The following is a 19,627-nucleotide window of genomic DNA, read 5'->3' as shown; positions in this document are numbered from 1 at the left end:
GGGAGCATGAATGTTGAGGAGAGTTGTCTTCAGCTGTACCATTTGACCCACTTTTTTGCCATCTTGCTTTCACCTACAGTTCTTCTACAGGGAATACACTTTGTATCTATGTGCTCCCATGTTTACACACTTTGGTTTTGAACATGTGCAGTGTTTTTGTATGTGCACACCATGCTGTGTTTACAGGCATAAACTTCCACGGAGTAACATGTGAAATCAGTGCAAACATGTCAGTATATCAGCCCCTAGTGTGTAAATGAAGCCTCAGAACTTGAAGTAAACACGTGTATGTTGCTCTCTGCCTCCATGTATCCTGCTCTGCTAATACAGTCTGAGGTGATCAGATATCAGAAGTCATAAGGAGAGACTTAGGACGCTGTGTTCTCTTCAGGGATCCCATGGCAGAGAGGACATGGGGGACGCTCTGTCTCTTCTCAGGCCTTAAGTAAACACAAGCACTGCCCAAATGAAATATCTCCTGAAAACATACAAACATACATACATTTAATATAGGTATAGTGAACTGACTACCCTGACTACACTAACGGACCGGACTGACTGAAGAGAAAAACTGTGTCAACATAAGAGTCTGTTCTGTGTGTCATGTGAAGAGTGTTTTGAAGAGTATGTGTTTGTGCTGAAAGTTGTCCAGAATGTGTTGCCAATCAAACTCATCTATGTTACAACTGAACCTTGCCATCTGAATTTCAATGTTTGAATGAAAAAGTACAAATGTGTCAAATGTGCTCATCTGGAAATGGTGTTTATGATGGTGTTGACATTTATTACTTTTATTTGCAAAGTTAAGATACATACAATGGTCATTTACAGCTGATTGGAATACAATTGAAAGATAAATGAACAGTGTATCACTGTCTAGTGACTCATGTTTTAGGGATGAAAAATGGTGCAAATAGCAACTGAAAAATGAATGTAAAGTCACAATTTCTGTGATTTTAGGCGTGGGTTGGCCCTTGGTCTCACATATCAAGTTTGGAGCCAATTGGTCAATGTATAGTGTATATACATATACATATACGTATGTATAGTTGGGTTGGGGTTAGAGATCTTCACGGTTTGACCCTTCAGAGTTGAGTTAGGGTTAGAGATCTACAGGGTTAGACCCTTCAGAGATCTCTTCTCCATTTCTGCATCAGTAAATCTGCGCTCGACCTCACGGTCTACTTCAAATAGACGTGAACGCGCACTTACCACAATCAGTTACACACGACTTGACTAAGCCACGCCTTCTCATCCTGGTTTGATGTCCGTGTAACAGACAGAATAAACTTAGTATCGTAGATTAAGACTGGAGGAGCAGCAACCAGAGGCGCGGTCGAGCCGTTAACCCTGACAGGAAGATCACGCCTCCGTAAGAGCTGATAAGGCATGTGATCACCTAACCTCAGGTGACAGTTCTGAGGAAGGCAGAAGATAAACGGCCAAAGTGGTCCGACAAGGTAAAACTTCCCTTTGTGTTTTTCTTTTGATGTAAAAAAGTGTCTTGTGGCTGTTTTTGTCAGTGTTGGATTATGGAGATCTTTTATGAATGTTTCTGCTCAATGTCTGTGAAAGCTTGATAAGATAAGATCATCCTTTGACACCGTTTATCTACCGTGAGTCCCTGAGGTTTATTATGGACTGTAAAGTATCGACACACTATTGTGAGTTCTACTCTCAGGAGCCTGTTGCACCAAAGTACAATTAAGAAATCCAGGATTCTTAAAAAGCAAATCTTAATCTGTGATACTAATCTATGATGGAATTTCTTTGATGTCATTTTTGATTAAAGTTTTTTCAGTTGGTGGTAGTTGGTAGTTTTATTGTAATTCTTTATTTTAATTTTGCTTTCAGATACTGTGTATATTCACATTATCTTCATTATGTTTTGGATAGAATCTGTCACACAGGTGACTGCAGTTAACTTTAGTCTTGTTCAGTCCTGATAAACCTTCACCTTAACAACCACTGATCTTTGTCACTCTGCTCTTACATCATATAATTTGTGGCTGTAAAAGTAAACGCCCTGGTTGACTCTCTGGAGAACAGAGAAACCTTCTACCTTCTTACTTTTCTGTAAAGTTAAAGCACAGTGAGTCGTCCACATGTTGTTCAGGAAATGTTAACTGAGTCTGAGAATGTATGGAATCAGAGGAAACTAAATACAAATGTTTCTATTATAGAAAACTAAAGAAAACTCTATTGATTGACTGGAATTTGACACTAGTTTTCTGTTAGTCTGTAAATATTTTTCTTTCTTTTTTTTAAATGAATAGGATTTTTGCGTCTTTATTGTGAACTATTTATCATTCCATATCAAAATAAACATTTCTATTTTGATAATCTGAGAAATATAGCCACGAACATCGTTGTTAAGGTCACATCGCTCACCTCTACTGAACTGTAACAAAAAAGTGAGCAAATAATTCAAACAATAAGTTAAGCACTGACATAAAAGTGTGAAATATAAGAACAATAAAAGTGAATGTGTGATATTGAGAGGAAACAACTGAAATATCAATGTGGAAAAAGTGCAGTGCAAAACATTGCAAAGGTTTTAAAAGTCAAAATATACTTCAAAAAAGAAAAGAAAGAAAGCCCCCACATGTCAACAACTCATTGATTGGTTTAGATTTGATATTTATGATGCCACACCTGTGAAATCCCCTCGTTACTACAGCAACGGCTCAGAGGTCGAAATTTATCATATTCCATTTATCGAGTTTCTACATGAGTCATCAACTTTGTTTGAATTAATAAAAGACAGAAGTCCTCAAACAAAAACATGAGACACAATAAAGTGACTGAGGCAAAGTAAAAATGAACTATTTGCAAACAGATGATGTTAATAAATGATTTGTGTCAGTGAGAAAAGACAGAAGGCGTTAAAGTAACAAAGTGACGTGAAACTAATTGTTGTGGTGAAACCACCAACAGACTGACTGCCAAATAGTGAACTGTTCTATAAAACCACCAACAGACTGACTGCCACACAGTGAACTGTTCTATAAAACCACCAACAGACTGACTGCCAAATAGTGAACTGTTCTAGAAAACCACCAACAGACTGACTGCCAAATAGTGAACTGTTCTATAAAACCACCAACAGACTGACTGCCAAATAGTGAACTGTTCTATAAAACCACCAACAGACTGACTGCCAAATAGTGAACTGTTCTATAACACCACCAACAGACTGACTGCCAAATAGTGAACTGTTCTAGAAAACCACCAACAGACTGACTGCCAAACAGTGAACTGTTCTAGAAAACCACCAACAGACTGACTGCCAAATAGTGAACTGTTCTATAAAACCACCAATAGACTGACTGCCAAATAGTGAACTGTTCTATAATACCACCAACAGACTGACTGCCAAATAGTGAACTGTTCTATAAAACCACCAACAGACTGACTGCCAAATAGTGAACTGTTCTATAAAACCACCAATAGATTGACTGCCAAACAGTGAACTGTTCTAGAAAACCACCAACAGACTGACTGCCAAACAGTGAACTGTTCTATAATACCACCAACAGACTGACTGCCAAATAGTGAACTGTTCTATAAAACCACCAACAGACTGACTGCCAAATAGTGAACTGTTCTATAATACCACCAACAGACTGACTGCCAAATAGTGAACTGTTCTATAAAACCACCAACAGACTGACTGCCAAATAGTGAACTGTTCTATAAATTCTGCAAGAGTGACTGCCAAATAGTGAGCTATTCTATCAAATCATCAAAAGAGATACAAAAAGAAGAAGCAAATAAAATCAATAGTTTACACACTGTGTCTCATAATTGGTTTGCAAGTTGTAAATTTTACTTTCAAGAAGACATTTGACTTGTTTCAGTCAGTTTTAATTCTTTTGTTTGACGTTCATGTTTGTTGTTAATGACACAAATTGAATTCCATACACACTGAAGCAGCCACTAACACTTTTATTTCCCGAACTGATTCATCGCTGGTTGACTTGTTTTTAACTAATTTGTTATTTGGTTCATAAACTGTTGGAAAATTTTGAAAAATGTTGATCATTGTTTCACAAACCTTGAAATGAAGACATTTCCAAATGTCTTGTTTGGTCCCCAGACCAGAACGATTCACTTTTAATTTTGTTATATTACGTAAAAAGTGACGTAATTATCAAAATAGTTAATCAAACAATCGTTTGGTTGATTATCACAAACATTCACAGTTGAAAGTTTCTCACTCTGCTTCAGCTGTGACAGACGGACAGGTCTGATGACTGTGTGTGTGTTATTGTGTGGGCAGGATTTCAAAAAAGCAGGATTAGAAATAAAACTTAAAAAAGGAAAAAACTTGTACTGTAATTGAAATAGTTACCTCGCAGTTACCTTGCAGTGTAACATGTCCTTCATGTTTGTCCTGGAGGACGTTTGATGTGGATCTGTGTTCAGTCAAGTGACCAATCACACGACAGCAAACTGTTACATGAGATAAAAGACGTAATTTTTCACCAGGTCTGATGCGGTTGCAAAATATGGTGAGTTTGGGGCATGTTCCGGGCCTCAAAAACACGATTCATTTGGAGGAAGAATAAGAATAAGAATAATCCTTACGATTTCGCACTTTGTGCTCGAACCCTAATAACTCTTACGATTTCAATAGGGTTCTACGCACCTTGTGCTTGAACCCTAACAAACAGGCTATATATTTTTACAGCGCATGGTATATGTTATTATTTAAAGTAAAATGTATTGATTCATTAAACTCACAGTCAGCGCTATCATCACTTGGTGTGGGTGCTCCATGTGCCTGTGGTGTCTCTTCCTGCTCATGACCACCAGAAGGTGGAGTGGCCACTATTCCACTGGAGGTGGATGCTGCTGGAACTGATATGACAAAAAACAAAACAAAACAGTGTATATTGTGAAAAGGAATATTTACCGGGCATGGTATATGTTATCAATTAAAGTGGAATTTGGACTTACGGTTTTTATTTATTTGTGGTGACAAATTTAAGTAATGATCCTGAGGAGAGATAAGAGACAGATTTGTAATTGTTCTCCTTGGGCATAGCTTTAATTATTCATTGCTATCATAGCATTCATAGCTTAACACTGCCTATTAACTCTTACACAACTTTAGTTACAGAAAAAGTCACATTCCAAATCACTCCAATACATTTTGTACCTTTACAATAAATACTGCATAAGAAGTTAAAAACAAGTTAAAAGTGAATAAAAAGTGTGGCATATAAATAGCTGTTAAGGGGGCTTCAATGCAGATATTACAATAATACTCCTTCTCATTTCACTGGTATCATTAATGACACCAGTGAAATGACAGGGTAAGTTAGTGTTCTGACGCTAATGTTAGCTGCTGTTCAAGTCTGTGTCCCCGGGAGACAAAGTAACAGTTCAAACTTACCACTGTCTTGTTTTCTTCATCCTCTTCTCACTCCCTGATTGATAGTTCCTCTTCATTTGACTTCAGCTTCATTCAAACGTGCAGAACGGTAACTTCACACAGGTTAACGTGAGGTGGGATGATGGGATTGACGTGGGGCCCCTTTAGGGAGGTTTCATACTGAGACGTCATTGCAAATCACGGGGATACAGCTGGTCACTGCACATTTTTGATACATTTCGGTAAAAACTGCCCTCAGGCTCCGAGTCTAGGGGGCCCCCTATCGGCTCGGGACCCCAAGCAGTTGCCTGCCTTGCCTGTTCACAAGCTGCGCGTCTGACTGTTATCATTATATTAATATCATTCTTACATTGAAATGATATTAATATAACGATCAGAAAATATTCAAATCAATTCAGGTGAGAAAACCTGCAGACTTATGATCATACTGTTAGGAACAATAACTGTAAATAATACATTCAAGTCCATGAAAATAGATCTGTGTTCAGTCAAAAATCATTTCTGATATAAAATGTAGTCAAAGTTGCTAGAAATAACAAAGTAAAGTACAAATACGTGGAATGTGTACTTAAGTACAGTCATGAAGTATATGTACTGCTTAATCCTGACAGATTAGAATGGAAATTTCCAGCCTGTCATAACTCCAGTCAGTCGTCTTTTGTTTTTCCTAAATGTGAAGTGCGTCATGTTTTCTTCTTTATGTATTATTAAATTATTAAATATTAAATGAGATTAAATGAACGATTGTAAATGATCATTTGGATTAAAAATGAAATAATAATGTCATATATTCATATTATGATAAAAATAATGACTTGATTTAGTAGCTTTAAGTACTAAAGTACTATAAGTACTATAAGTGCTTAATGCACTAAAGTCGGATGAAGTGCTTTTACTGTGAACTTTTGGAGTAATCCAGGGTCAAAGTTGACTTGAACAAAACTGAGGTTATTCTTTTTTTGAAGTGGTATCAAATCCACATTTATGATTGAAATGTAATTGTACTTAGTACTTTTTGATGTCCTTGATGAACAAATATGCAGTTAATAAGTAATCCAGGATCTAATTGGACTTTTGCTCTCAAAACTGAGCTCATCAGCTGACTTGAATGCAGACAACAGCCCTTCAGTCACATACAGAGTAGCCTAGCACCATCTACTGGCACAAATATGTAAGTGACATGAACAGCAGGTTTCATAAAACACCTTCTCTGACAGAAAACTCCTGATGTGTTACAGTTTTCTCTCGTGTGATCACTGGACTGAACACAGATCCACATCAGACGTCCTCCAGGAAACATGAAGGAGATTTTCCACTCAAACTGAGAGGTAACTCTTTAAAGTGCTTTCAATATGATGCTTTCAGTGGAGCAGTGATAAGTCAGTGAGGAGCTCATTTGCACAAACTCATGACAACAACAAAGAGAAGACGTGCTTTTTATATATGAGGTTTACACTTTACACTATAAAACAAGTTATTCTCTGTAAATCTGTATATTGGGACAGTTTATTCAATTTAGTGTTATTTGTATAGCGCCAAATCATAACATACATGATCTCAGGTCTGTACATAGACAACATCAAGGAGAGCAGAGAAACACAACAGTTCACACAATGAGCAAACACTAGGCATCAGTGGAGAGAAAAAACTCCCTCTTAACAGAAGAAGAAATCTCTGACAGAACCAGACTCAGCGATGTGCAGTCATCTGCCTCGACTGGTCAGGGTGAAAGGAAAATGGGGGACAGAGGAGAGGTGGAGGACAGAAAGGGGGGAGAGAAAGGACAAGAGGGAGATGAGGTAGAGACACACATCTTCTAAATTTCTGCATCAGTAAATCTGTGATCAACCTGTGTGTGTGTGTGTGTGTGTGTCTGTGTGTGTCTCAGAATGACTGAAGTCCAGCAGATGAGTGGTTGTGTGGAGGAAGACGAGGACAGAGCAGAGTCTCCAGGACCCAGCGGTCTGTCTGTGAAGAGTGACCAGTCTATGGGAAAACCTTTACACTTCAGTCATGAACCTGGAGCCTCAGAGACAAAGTAAGAGACACTTTGTCCTGTGAAGAAGTCACAACCAAACCTGTGTCCTCACAAAGACAGAATCACACACACACACACACACACACAGCTGTTTTACCATCATAAAAACTTTTATCCTGAGAAAACTTGTAACAATGCACTGACAACAAGACAACAACAGACTTTGTTGTGCGCTAAACACAAATGCAAAAAACACAAAAAACGAGTGGAAAACTCAACTAGAAGTGAGTGAAAAAGTCACTAGAAAGATTCATGTGATTGGTTCTACAACGACATCAAAGTCATTTGTCATCAGCTGTGAGTTTTTAAACCAGCTGCAGTTGTCCTTGGGTCACATGACTCACTGCACGTCATCATGATGACATCCATTGTATTGATCTTTGTCTAAATGTTCAGAAATAGCAGGCTTGATCATATTGACCATAACTCTTTGGAAACACTGTATTTCCTGTACTTGTTTGTGTTGTTTTCAGCCGGACATGAGAGCTTCAGCACAGGAATGATAATAGAACGCTTCCATAGCTCTGGAACAACAGGATTCTCTGTCAGTTTTTCAAAGATTGCACAGAAAGCATCATGAAGTTCAGGAGAGCAGTTTTTTAGCACAGAGGCTGAGAAACCATCAGGTCCTGTAGATTTCTGACTACCGTCATGTCTAAATGCTGACTGTACCTGTAGAGCAGGGCCGTCACACTCTAATGACCTGGGGGCCAATGAGCGTCTATTCTGGTCAAGAGGGGGCCGGACTACGGAACATAGAGTCGTCAAAAAACAAGTGTTCAGTAGCACGAGCTTCAAGTTAAAACACAATCTTGCATCATGATATCACACGTATACTTTGTGATACTGTTTATGATGCAAAATCAATCTGTTCATATCAAATACACATTTATTTCAAATGACGCAAATAATAACGTGGATGTCGGCAGAGCGAGGTCATACAGCGGCGACACGTGGCCAACCCAGATCAGCACGAACTTAAAGGAAAAGAAAGAAGACGCTCTTCTCCATCACTCTGCTCCACGCTCATGAACTGCAATCAGACGCAGCTTTGATTGAACACGCTCAGTATCACAGGTGGCTCGTCACTTTCACACATGAAGTTTGCCCAACATCAATAAACAATCAATACAAATAAACAAAGAATAACTGAGGGCACAGTTCAACAGTGGACAACTGTCATGAAACCATCAAACTAGGACTGATGATGGGGAGTCGGGGAGTGCAGCAGTTCCCTGACCTCACTTTTGAATCCACCAAACCTTTTGACAACTTTTCACCTTTCATGTGTCGAGTACACATTATTATAATTATATAATAATAATAATAATAATAATAATACAACCATAATAATAATGATAATAATAGTAAAATAATAATAATAATGACATAATAATAATAATGAGAAGGATAACAATGGTTTCCTCACACAAATTTGTGCCAGGAGCCGTTTCAGCCACTGCCATTTGTAGCTCGGTCCCTAACAAGCTTATTTATATATGTAATTGAATGTTTTATGTCATAAATTTAATAATGTGGTCATTATGAGCGAATGTCTTATTATTACTGTTCTAAAAACATATATTCTATCACCTCGCTGGCAGCTGTGCCTCAGCTACACACTGTGTTTAAAACAAGGTGAGGTCGTGGGCCATGTTTGTATTATAACATGATATTTAAGTGGGGGGACCACATGTAATCGATTGAGGGGCCATATATGGCCCGCGGGCCGCCAGTTTGGCACCTGTGCTGTAGAGGATCAATCTTTACACAAAGATCAGCGACCACAGGCTGTAAACCTGAAATCTGTTTGTGATCAAAGTGTCTAAACAAAGACCATCATCAGTGATCATGTGATGTTTGTGTTTGCAGAGGTCAGAACCAGAGACAGAGAGCAGAGTCTCCAGGACCCAGCGGTCTGTCTGTGAAGAGTGACTGGTCTATGGGAGCACCTTTACACTTCAGTCATGAACCTGGAGCCTCAAAGACAAAGTAAGAGACTCAATAAATAATGCTCTCAAATCAATATGATATGCTCTTGAATTAAGATAAGAAATAACCTCCATCTGTTGGAGGGAAACGTCCAAACTTCAGAGCAGCTCTGAAAGCAGCTTCACATCAACAGCTCATTTCTTTTATTTGTGGTTCAAATTGAATTTGACTGGACTTTTGTGAAGGAAGAAGAACTAACTGTGTGTGTGAGCAACAGACTGAACTGAACTGATTCAGAATCTGATGAAACGGATCAATGAGTCAAACCATTGACGAGTCAGAGAGAGTGTGAGGATGAGCCTCAGGGTTAGACCTTTACAACAGTCCATCAGAACCACTGTGAGACAAAGCTGTAAGGATGTCTTCACAGAGACATGTCCACCTGTCCCTGACGTGTCAGTGATAAAGAAATGTCTCCACAGAGACATGTCCACCTGTCCCTGACGTGTCAGTGATAAAGAAATGTCTCCACAGAGACATGTCCACCTGTCCCGACATGTCAGTGATAAAGAAATGTCTCCACAGACACATGTCCACCTGTCCCTGACGTGTCAGTGGTAAAGAAATGTCTTCACAGAGACATGTCCACCTGTCCCCGACGTGTCAGTGATAAAGACATGTCTTCACAGACACATGTCCACCTGTCCCCGAAGTGTCAGTGATAAAGAAATGTCTCCACAGACACATGTCCACCTGTCCCCGACGTGTCAGTGGTAAAGAAATGTCTTCACAGAGACATGTCCTCCTGTCCCTGACGTGTCAGTGATAAAGACATGTCTTCACAGACACATGTCCACCTGTCCCCGAAGTGTCAGTGATAAAGAAATGTCTCCACAGACACATGTCCACCTGTCCCCGACGTGTCAGTGGTAAAGAAATGTCTTCACAGAGACATGTCCACCTGTCCCCGACGTGTCAGTGATAAAGAAATGTCTTCACAGAGACCAGTTTGCTGTTTCTGTGGACGAGCAGACGTCCCGCTGTCCTCTGTGTCAGGACGTCCTGAAGCATCCAATCTTCACCAGCTGCGGTCACCGGTTCTGCAAACGCTGCATCTCTTCGTACTGGGACCAGTCTGGTCCACCAGGAGACTCCTGCTGTCCCCAGTGTGGACAAAGACCCAGGACAGGACATGGACCACAGAGCATCCGTGAGTAAGACTCATAAGGAGAGCAGCTCATCAGCACTAGCAGACTTTAGAAATGGAAAAACAGGAGAAAACAGTTAAGTTAAAAATGTGACTCATGTTAACTCCATGATGGAGTTTAACTCTCTGCTGCCCCCTGCAGGTTGAAGAAATGAAGGTTTCCCCTCATTTTGCTGCTTTTCTCTCACGATTGTTCTTTTGTATGCAGATGATACTCTTTCCTTCACAATCATCACAGTTCTTCTAGAATGATTCAGTCTTTCAGAATAAAGTTATTCAAGTCATTACAGTGAAAATGTAGTTTTTCATTTGACAACAAACAACATAAAACAACAACGTCACAGAACAACATGACACTGATGAAAATAATCCTCAGCTGCTCACATTCTTTGTCTCTTGTCTTTCAGCAGATGTTGGTCTGCAGAAGGTTCTAGATGAACATAAGATCAGTCTGAGGAGGAGATTTGAACATGTGACTGAAGGAACTGAAGGAACAGGAAGTAGAACCCTCCTGAACAGGATCTTCACTGAGCTCTACATCACAGAGGGACAGAGTGAAGAGGTCAATACTCAACATGAGGTGATGCAGCTGGAGACGACCTCCAAGAAGAAGACGGTCCAGGACACTCCCATCAAGTGCTGCGACATCTTTAAACCCTTACCTGACCAGCAGGGGAGCATCAGAGTCGTCCTAACCAACGGCGTCGCTGGTGTTGGAAAAACCTTCTCGGTGCAGAAGTTCACTCTGGACTGGGCCGAGGGTTTGGAAAACCACGATGTGAATCTGCTGATTGTGCTCTCGTTCAGGGAGCTGAACCTGATCAGAGATCAGCAGCACAGTCTTCTCACGCTGCTCCATGTTTTCTATCCAACATTAGAGAAGGTCAGCGCAGAGAAGCTCGCTGTCTGTAAACCTTTGTTCATCTTTGACGGCCTGGATGAAAGCAGACTCTCACTGGACTTCAGCAGCAGGACGCTGCTTTCTGACGTCACACACATGTCATCAGTCAACGTGCTGCTGACCAACCTCATCCATGGGAATCTGCTTCCCTCGGCTCTCATCTGGATAACTTCTCGACCTGTGGCGGCCAATCAGATCCCTCCTACATGTGTTGCCAGGGTAACAGAAGTACGAGGCTTCACTGACGACCAGAAGGACGAGTACTTCAGGAAGAGATCCAGAACTGAAGATCTGTCCAGCAGAATCATCTCACACATCAAGACGTCCAGGAGCCTCCACATCATGTGTCAAGTCCCAGTCTTCTGCTGGATCAGTGCTACAGTTCTGGAGCACATGTTGACAACAGAGCAGAGAGGAGAGCTGCCCAAGACCCTGACAGACCTGTACTCACACTTCCTGCTGGTTCAGACAAAGAGGAAGAAGAACAAGTACGATAAAGGACATGAGACGAGTCCACAGGAGCTGACGGAGGCCGACAGGGACTTTCTTCTGAAGCTGGGAAAGCTGGCCTTTAAACATCTGCAGAAAGGAGACATCATGTTCTACCAAGAAGACCTGAAGCGGTGTGGTCTTAGTGTGACAGAGGCCTCGGTGTACTCAGGAGTTTGTACAGAGATCTTCAGAAGAGAGAGCGTGATCTTCCAGAAATCAGTCTACTGCTTTGTTCATCTGAGTGTTCAGGAGTTTCTGGCTGCAGTCTACATGTTCCACTGTTTCAGCAGCAGGAAGAAAAAGGTCCTGAATACCTTCCTGAGAAAACCTAATTTTATTAACAAGCTCTCCTCAGTTTTTGGAACCATTGCTGAGAGTGACTTATCTCTGGATGTGTTCCTGAACGCAGCCATGGAGAAATCACTTCAAAGGGAAAATGGTCACCTGGACCTGTTTGTTCGCTTCCTTCATGGACTCTGTCTGGAGTCCAACCACAGACTCTTAGGAGGTCTGCTGGGTCAGACTCAGAACAGTCCAGAAATCATCCAGAGGGTCATTGAGAACCTGAAGGAGATGAACACAGACAACATCTCACCTGACAGAAGCATCAACATCTTCCACTGTCTGACAGAGATGAACGAGCAATCAGTGCATCAGGACATCAAAAAGTTCATGAAGTCAAAGAACAGAAAAAAGAAACTCTCTGAGATCCACTGCTCAGCTCTGGCCTACATGCTGCTGATGTCTGAGGAGGTTCTGGATGAGTTGGACCTGAGCAAGTACAGAACATCAGACCAGGGGAAACAGAGACTGATTCCAGCTGTGAGGAACTGCAGGAAGGCTCGGTGAGTACTACTGGTTTCAAGCAGCAACTTTGCAGCAACTTTGTCTAAAGTCTCATCTTTTATTCTTTATTCAGGTTGAGTGGCTGCAGATTGACAGAGATCAGCTGTTCTTCTCTGGTCTCAGCTCTGAAGTCCAACCCCTCACACCTGAGAGACCTGAACCTGAGTCATAACAAGCTGCAGGATTCAGGAGTGAAGCTGCTGTGTTCTGGACTGGAGAGTCCACATTGTAGACTGGAGACTCTGGGGTGAGTTCACTGACTCTCTGTTACTGTTGTAAATGTCAGATGTTTCATCCACAACTGAAAGTCATTCATGTTGTCACATGAGTTGAATCAGTGATGGTTGTTCCATGTTTCCACTTTTTCTTCCCTCAGATGTAGAATCAGGATCTTTTCACAGCTGACGTGTTTTTTGTTTTCTAAAGTGTTTCAGTCGCTGTAGTTTTCACGTCAGTCGCAGCTTTGACCTTTTCTGACTGAACTTGATGTTTTTCACTTTCTCCTCTGACACGTTCACATGTAGCCAATCAGAATGAGTGTTGTTGATGATGTCACAGCTGTGACTGTTTACAAACAAACAGGAGCTTCCTCTCGTCTTCAAATCAGCTGTGTCTCAGTTCATAAGGCTGGATCCTCCAAGTGTGGACTCATGGTCCAGATGTTGTCAACATGTGTCACAGCACCGTGACGTGGGCGTGTCCCAACTGTCACATGACTCGTCATCTGGTGTATGTTTGGCAGACGACCGTGTCCCAGAATTCTTTGCAGCAATAAAGGTGGTGGTAATGCACCTTTAAGCTGGTTTACTAAACACAGATGAATCAAAGAATCAAATCAAGTGTAAAATATAGAATTGTAAAGATGTTGAGAAGAAGTGTGATTCAGGACTTTGAAGTGTAGAGGGCAGTATTGAACCTCTCAGTGTACAGCCTGCACACAGACTCCACCTGTTTCTGCTTCTTATCATTGATTCATTTCATTGAGTTGAACTTGATGTGAAAAGTGAGGCTGTGTTGAAATTCACCTGTGACTTCTTTGTCATTTTGCTGCTGTTTCTTTGCGTCACTTGAACTGAACCTTCACACACTCGTGTGTCTCACAGTCACATGACTCATGCTTTCTAAATACACTGTAGAAAATGTTCAGATACATTTTCATCCTCACAGCTGATATTTGACTCACACATTAAAATTCACCTGCTGAACAAAACACTTTTATTCTTTATTCAGGTTGAGGGGCTGCAGTTTGACAGAGATCAGCTGTTCTTCTCTGGTCTCAGCTCTGAAGTCCAACCCCTCACACCTGAGAAAACTGGACCTGAGTTATAACCAGCTGCAGGATTCAGGAGTGAAGCTGCTGTGTTCTGGACTGGAGAGTCCACATTGTAGACTGGAGACTCTGTGGTGAGTTCACTGACTGAAGCTGCTGTTGTTTTTTTAAACTTTCATTTCATTTACATTAAACTCATTTTATTCACTGATGAATAAAATAAACTCCTTAAACACACACACACACACACACACACACACACTCACACTCACAGTCACACACACACACGCACACACAGTCACACACACAGTCACACACACACACACACACACACACACACATTGTTCTAAAGTCTCATGTTTTATTCTTTATTCAGGTTGCGTTACTGCAGTTTGACAGAGATCAGCTGTTCTTCTCTGGCCTCAGCTCTGAAGTCCAACCCCTCACACCTGAGAGACCTGAACCTGAGTCTGAACCAGCTGCAGGATTCAGCAGTGAAGCCTCTGCGTGATCTTCAGAAGAGTCCAGACTACAGACTGGAGACTCTGGGGTGAGTAGAGTGTTGTTCTAATCACAGTCAGACAAACATCAGTGTTTCCTCAGTGAAGCTGTGACAGCACAATAGTGACAGACTTCATGATTGGACACAAAGACACAGAGAGACAACAGACGAGCCACGAGCTGCTGCTACTCACAGACTAGAGCTGAGCGCCTCACATGATGAGCGTCCATCAGCTGTTTGTAGTTTGACTTCATCACAGATTATAGATCCACTGTATCATACACTGTAAAAACAGCAGCACATCTTGTTTGGTTAGAAAACGTCAAAGTAGCCACTTTCAGACTGGAACGTCATTTTCCTTCAAACTCTGACAAAAGCATGAAGAAATGAGCAAAATATCAAGAAATGATCTTTATCACAAGCAAAGAAATGAAAGTGAGTCTTCTCTGACTTTAAGAATTGACACCTTGGCAAGGGAGAACCCAAAAGCACGACAACGAGGCAGGAAAACGCAGATTACTAAGTCCAAAAGCAGGAAATCAGTCACAAACAGGCAAACACATCAGAACAAGAAGACTAACTAGAAATGCTGGAGCAAAAAACCAACACAAGACCATCTGAAAATGGGCTGCTATATAATCACTGAGGGACTAATGAGCCAATGGAAAACCAGGTGAGGGAAATGAGTTGATTGCATGGAAGAAAGATGACAGGAGAACTAGTGACAAGACATGGAAACAAATGAAAAAGACATGAAACAAACTAAGAGTTAGTGTAAGTACGTAAGTACAGAGAGAGTGAATTTGACCTTTGTGTTTTAAACACAGCAGTAGTGAAGCAGGAGCAGCAGGGATTTCATTCAAACTGTTGTTTGTTACTGTTTATTAAAGCTTACATGAAGTTGTCATTCTCTTCTTTTAAGACAATGTTAGAGTTAGTTTTCTTCACTTTTTCTGTCAAAAATGAGGACAATTTCCCAGAAAGTAGACTTCATTGACCTTTTTTTAAAAGTCTTCCACAAACACCTTCAAGTGTAAACCACATAAAACCACGAGAAAGTCATTTACATTCACATTATATCAAATAACATGAAGAGGCTGCAGACACAGACATGATAGTGACTCTGCTGTAAACATGAACACTGGAGTGACAAAGCCCGCCCCTTTCTGTTGGACCTCAGGTTAAAGCTCCGCCTCCAAGACTCTGTAACATGAGTCAAAATCAAAGTTCTCTCTGGTTTAAGGTTTATAGACAAATTCTGCATGAACAGAATATAAACACAACTTTTACCTGAAGAAATATGCAAATGAGTGACTTGAGTATCGTCACCATGTGTGTGTGTGTGTGTGTGTGTGTGTGTGTGAGGCAACATGAAACAGTGGCAACAACAATTCAATCCAAAAACCAAATGTCCCTGAAATATATCTACTAACAAATACTTTCCATCAAAGTACACAGAGTACGCATTTAAGGCCACAGCTGAACATGTGACCTTGACTTCCATGTCAACAGAGATGAACATAAAGAAACAGCAGCCCCTGCTGGTGAGGAGTAGTTCCTGCAGCACTATAGATGCACTATATGGACAAAAGTATTTGAATTGACGTGTTTCAATGGGGCTTTGGACTCTCGGCCTCTTCTCTCAGTGAAGGACAATCTGAAGTTCAGCAGACGCAGACATTTCTACTCCAACATGACTGTGTCCCAGTGGACAAAGCAACCACTATAAAGACATGAGCCCTGACCTTTAACCCCATCCAGCACCTTTGGGATGAACTGGAACAGAGATTAAGAGCCAGACCTTGTGGTCCAGCATCAGTGTGTGACCTCATCAATGCTCGACACAATGAATGGACACTAATTGTCACAGAAACACTTCAAAGTGTTGAGCAAAGTCTTCCAAGAAGAGTTGAAGCTGTTAAAGCTGCAAAACTCCATATGAAAATACTGTCAATGTATTTGAATACTTCATAATAGTCCAAATACTTCTGTTGATTTGTTTTCACACAACTCCAAACAACCAGTGTTTGGTGAATGAGTGAATGTGAGCTGTTGTAACATGTGATGTTATTATTCCACATCTGAGCTGCATCACTGACTCTGACTCTGACTCTCTGTCGTCTTCTCTCAACAGGTGGGGGCCATGAATGTGTGTGTGAGAGTGTGTGTGTGCGTGTGTGTGTGTGTGTGTGATTGTGTGTGTGTGATTGTGTGTGTGAGTGTGTGTGTGTGATTGTGTGTGTGTGAGAGTGATTGTGTGTGTCTGTGTGTGAGTGTGTGTGTGTGTGAGAGTGTGAGTGTGTGCGTGTGAGAGTGTGTGTGTGTGTGTGAGAGTGTGTGTGTGTGTGAGTTTGTGCGTGTGTGTGTGAGTGAGTTTGTGTGTGTGTGTGTGTGATTGTGTGTGTGTGATTGTGTGTGTGAGTGTGTGTGTGTGATTGTGTGTGTGTGTGAGAGTGATTGTGTGTGTGTGTGTGAGTGTGTGTGTGTGTGTGAGAGTGTGAGTGTGTGCGTGTGAGAGTGTGTGTGTGTGTGTGTGTGTGTGTGAGAGTGTGTGTGTGTGTGAGTTTGTGTGTGTGTGAGTGAGTTTGTGTGTGTGTGTGAGTGAGTTTGTGTGTGTGTGTGCGTGATTGTGTGTGTGTGTGTGTGTGTGTGTGTGTGTGTGTGACGCTGCTTCCACAGATCTGTGACAGAACTCCAACGATGATGGTGTGATTTTTCAGTCCTAACGTCCTGAACCTGTGACGAGCTGTTTCAACATTTAACATAATGTGTCTTTAATCCAAGAGTATTCATCTACAATGTTAATAATATCCATAACCTTTATTACATGATGTATAATTACATATCTAACAGTTTAACCCTGACCAGTCAACATGTGTTTCCTTTTCATTTGCATCAGTTCAATGTATCTATGTTGTCTACTGATGAGTTTTAAAAAATGCTTTTTAAATATTTGACAGAATAATATTTCAATTTTCAAAAACTCTAAACTCCAGCACATGAGAGCTAATGAAAATAATGCCTGGTTCACAGTATGTGGAGCTAAAGAGAGTGTTTGTTTTAAATCAGTGGAATGTTCCTTTGTTTGCTTCAAACATTAAAACAGAGCATGTTGATCCATGATTTCACTGATCTCTTTGTAAAATGATGGTTTATCATTATTGTCTGGTCCTTATAACAATAATGAGGCTTTTAGGGCTTTTAAAGGGGGCTGAGACCTGGTTTTAGGGTTAGGCATTTGGTTGTCATGGTGAAGGTTCAGGAATGCATTCTGTCTACGAGTGTCCTCACTAAGAATGCTGTACAAGAATGTGTGTGTGTGTGTGTGTGTGTGGGGGGGGGGGGGGCTTGAGATGTATAGAATGACTCAGCTCTTATGAAACTAAGACACTGATCCTGGTTTGGGTTTTTCCAGACAGAAATGGTCCTAACAGGGTAACAAATACAAGAACACACACATATTCTTGTACAGCAGTGGTCACCAACGTGGTGCCCGCGGGCTCATTTCACTTCACCTCACTTGCATGTATCCATATGATACTGAGTAAAATGTCTTTGATATTGTTTATAAAACTGTGATCATCGTTAGTCAGCACTGAAATGAATGTGTATGCAACTGAATGCATAATATTCATCATTTAAATGGTCATTAAATGTTAATATGGTAGCCCTCCATATTATTCTCTACCCTTCAGGTAGCTCTGGGTCTCAAAAAGGTTGGTGACCCCTGTTGTACAGTGTTCTTCTTGAGGACACCCAGAGAAATCATTTTATGTCAAAAAGAAAAATGGAAGTTAAAGGAATACTTCACTGATTAGCATGTAGCTTTGTATCGCTAGAATAGCAGTAGTATTTGTTCTCCCTCAGTTTTCCACTGAGTTGTAGAAAAAGCAGCGTGGGGCAAACTTGGACCCATAGGGGGACAAGACTTCATTCCCAGAATGTAAACACGGAGTCCGCCATCTTTGCTAACGGTTATGCTAACTGGCTCTTGCTCTGCAGAGTAAACTGAGAACGACAATGATCGAATGTAGTTTTCAATCTGATATGGCTGCAAGGGAAAAAAACCTGCATTTCAGTGAAAACTAGAAGACAGCGGGTGGCGAGCTGTGGTTATTACGACAGGGTTAACACAACCCTAACCCATCTGAAACAAAGCCAAAACACATGAACACAAACATGAAACGGCAACTGCAGGAGAGAAAACCTGCATTCAATAACAGAAGTGCTCCGGGTCTGTGGGGGGCGCTGTCGTGCAGCTCTACGACCAGCTGTTCTGACTACATCATTCTTTACATAGTGTTGAACGAGAGGATCAAAGTTCTCCTGCTGTAACCCCGCAGTAGTTCGTGACTCGTGGTAAAGCCGCCGTCATGTGACCGTGCTCGACCAATAAAGGAGCCGCTTTTTGTAAAGAAAAGAATCAAATGTCAGAAAACAGTAACGACGACGAGGAAAATACTCAGTCCTTTAAGAAAGTGATGTGTAAGAATTATAATCGCTGTATTCCATCATAGACAATCCTGTCGTTTTGTTACAATCTAAACATGTAAATCTTACAATATATGACACTGTGTTTATATGCCAAACAAGTTTCTGACTTCCTGGTTTATTTCCGGGTTGTGCGGCCCATAGAGCATGTGCAGTAGTGTTACTCCCATAATGCCTTTCATCTATATATAAAACACCAGCAAGTCCTAAAACGCCAGCAAGTCCCAAAACGCCAGCAAGTCCTCAAATGCCATCAAGTCCTAAAACCTGACGAGACACAAACTGAAGACGACATGATGTGATCTATGACAGGAACATTTCAACTACAGTACAGAGAGTGTCTACAGTGATGATGAGCCTACAGTAACACACGCTAACACAATCTGTCTAACCCTGGTCTCATGAGGAGAGACGGCGTCCATGGATGGAGCAGCTCTCTGATCCAGAAACCCATGACCATCCAGAGCTGAGACCAGGACACAGACAGGTCAAGGCTCTCTCCTGGATCAAGAAGCTCTCCAGGTGGTCGCACTGTGTAATTGGGGAT

The 19,627-nt window shown here is 41.2% G+C and overlaps 2 protein-coding genes across 13 annotated transcripts in view; one reads left to right on the top strand and one right to left on the bottom strand.

Annotated features, from left to right (window-relative positions):
• The window catches only part of LOC131447159 (NACHT, LRR and PYD domains-containing protein 12-like), a 117,101-nt gene that overhangs the window by 40,666 nt on the left and 56,808 nt on the right, over positions 1 to 19,627 (bottom strand). The window lies entirely within an intron of this gene.
• On the top strand, positions 1,256 to 14,303 carry LOC131447161 (NLR family CARD domain-containing protein 3-like). 4 transcript variants are annotated; one of them, XM_058618696.1, is made up of 7 exons: positions 1,256 to 1,460; positions 6,640 to 6,729; positions 7,331 to 7,439; positions 10,373 to 10,581; positions 10,986 to 12,816; positions 12,891 to 13,064; positions 14,048 to 14,302. In XM_058618696.1, exons 3-7 carry the CDS (start codon positions 7,390 to 7,392, stop codon positions 14,223 to 14,225), a joined length of 2,442 nt encoding a protein of 813 aa, XP_058474679.1. In that variant the 5' UTR covers positions 1,256 to 1,460; positions 6,640 to 6,729; positions 7,331 to 7,389; the 3' UTR covers positions 14,226 to 14,302. The 4 variants fall into 4 exon arrangements, with proteins under 4 accessions (XP_058474679.1, XP_058474678.1, XP_058474677.1 ...); XM_058618695.1 differs by having other exon boundaries at positions 1,264 to 1,460; positions 7,290 to 7,439; positions 10,989 to 12,816; positions 14,048 to 14,247; XM_058618694.1 differs by having other exon boundaries at positions 1,264 to 1,460; positions 7,290 to 7,439; positions 14,048 to 14,247.

The sequence above is a fragment of the Solea solea genome, chromosome 20, assembly GCF_958295425.1.
Source record: "Solea solea chromosome 20, fSolSol10.1, whole genome shotgun sequence".
NCBI lineage: Eukaryota > Metazoa > Chordata > Actinopteri > Pleuronectiformes > Soleidae > Solea > Solea solea.
This window is presented reverse-complemented; position numbering and strand designations above follow the sequence as displayed.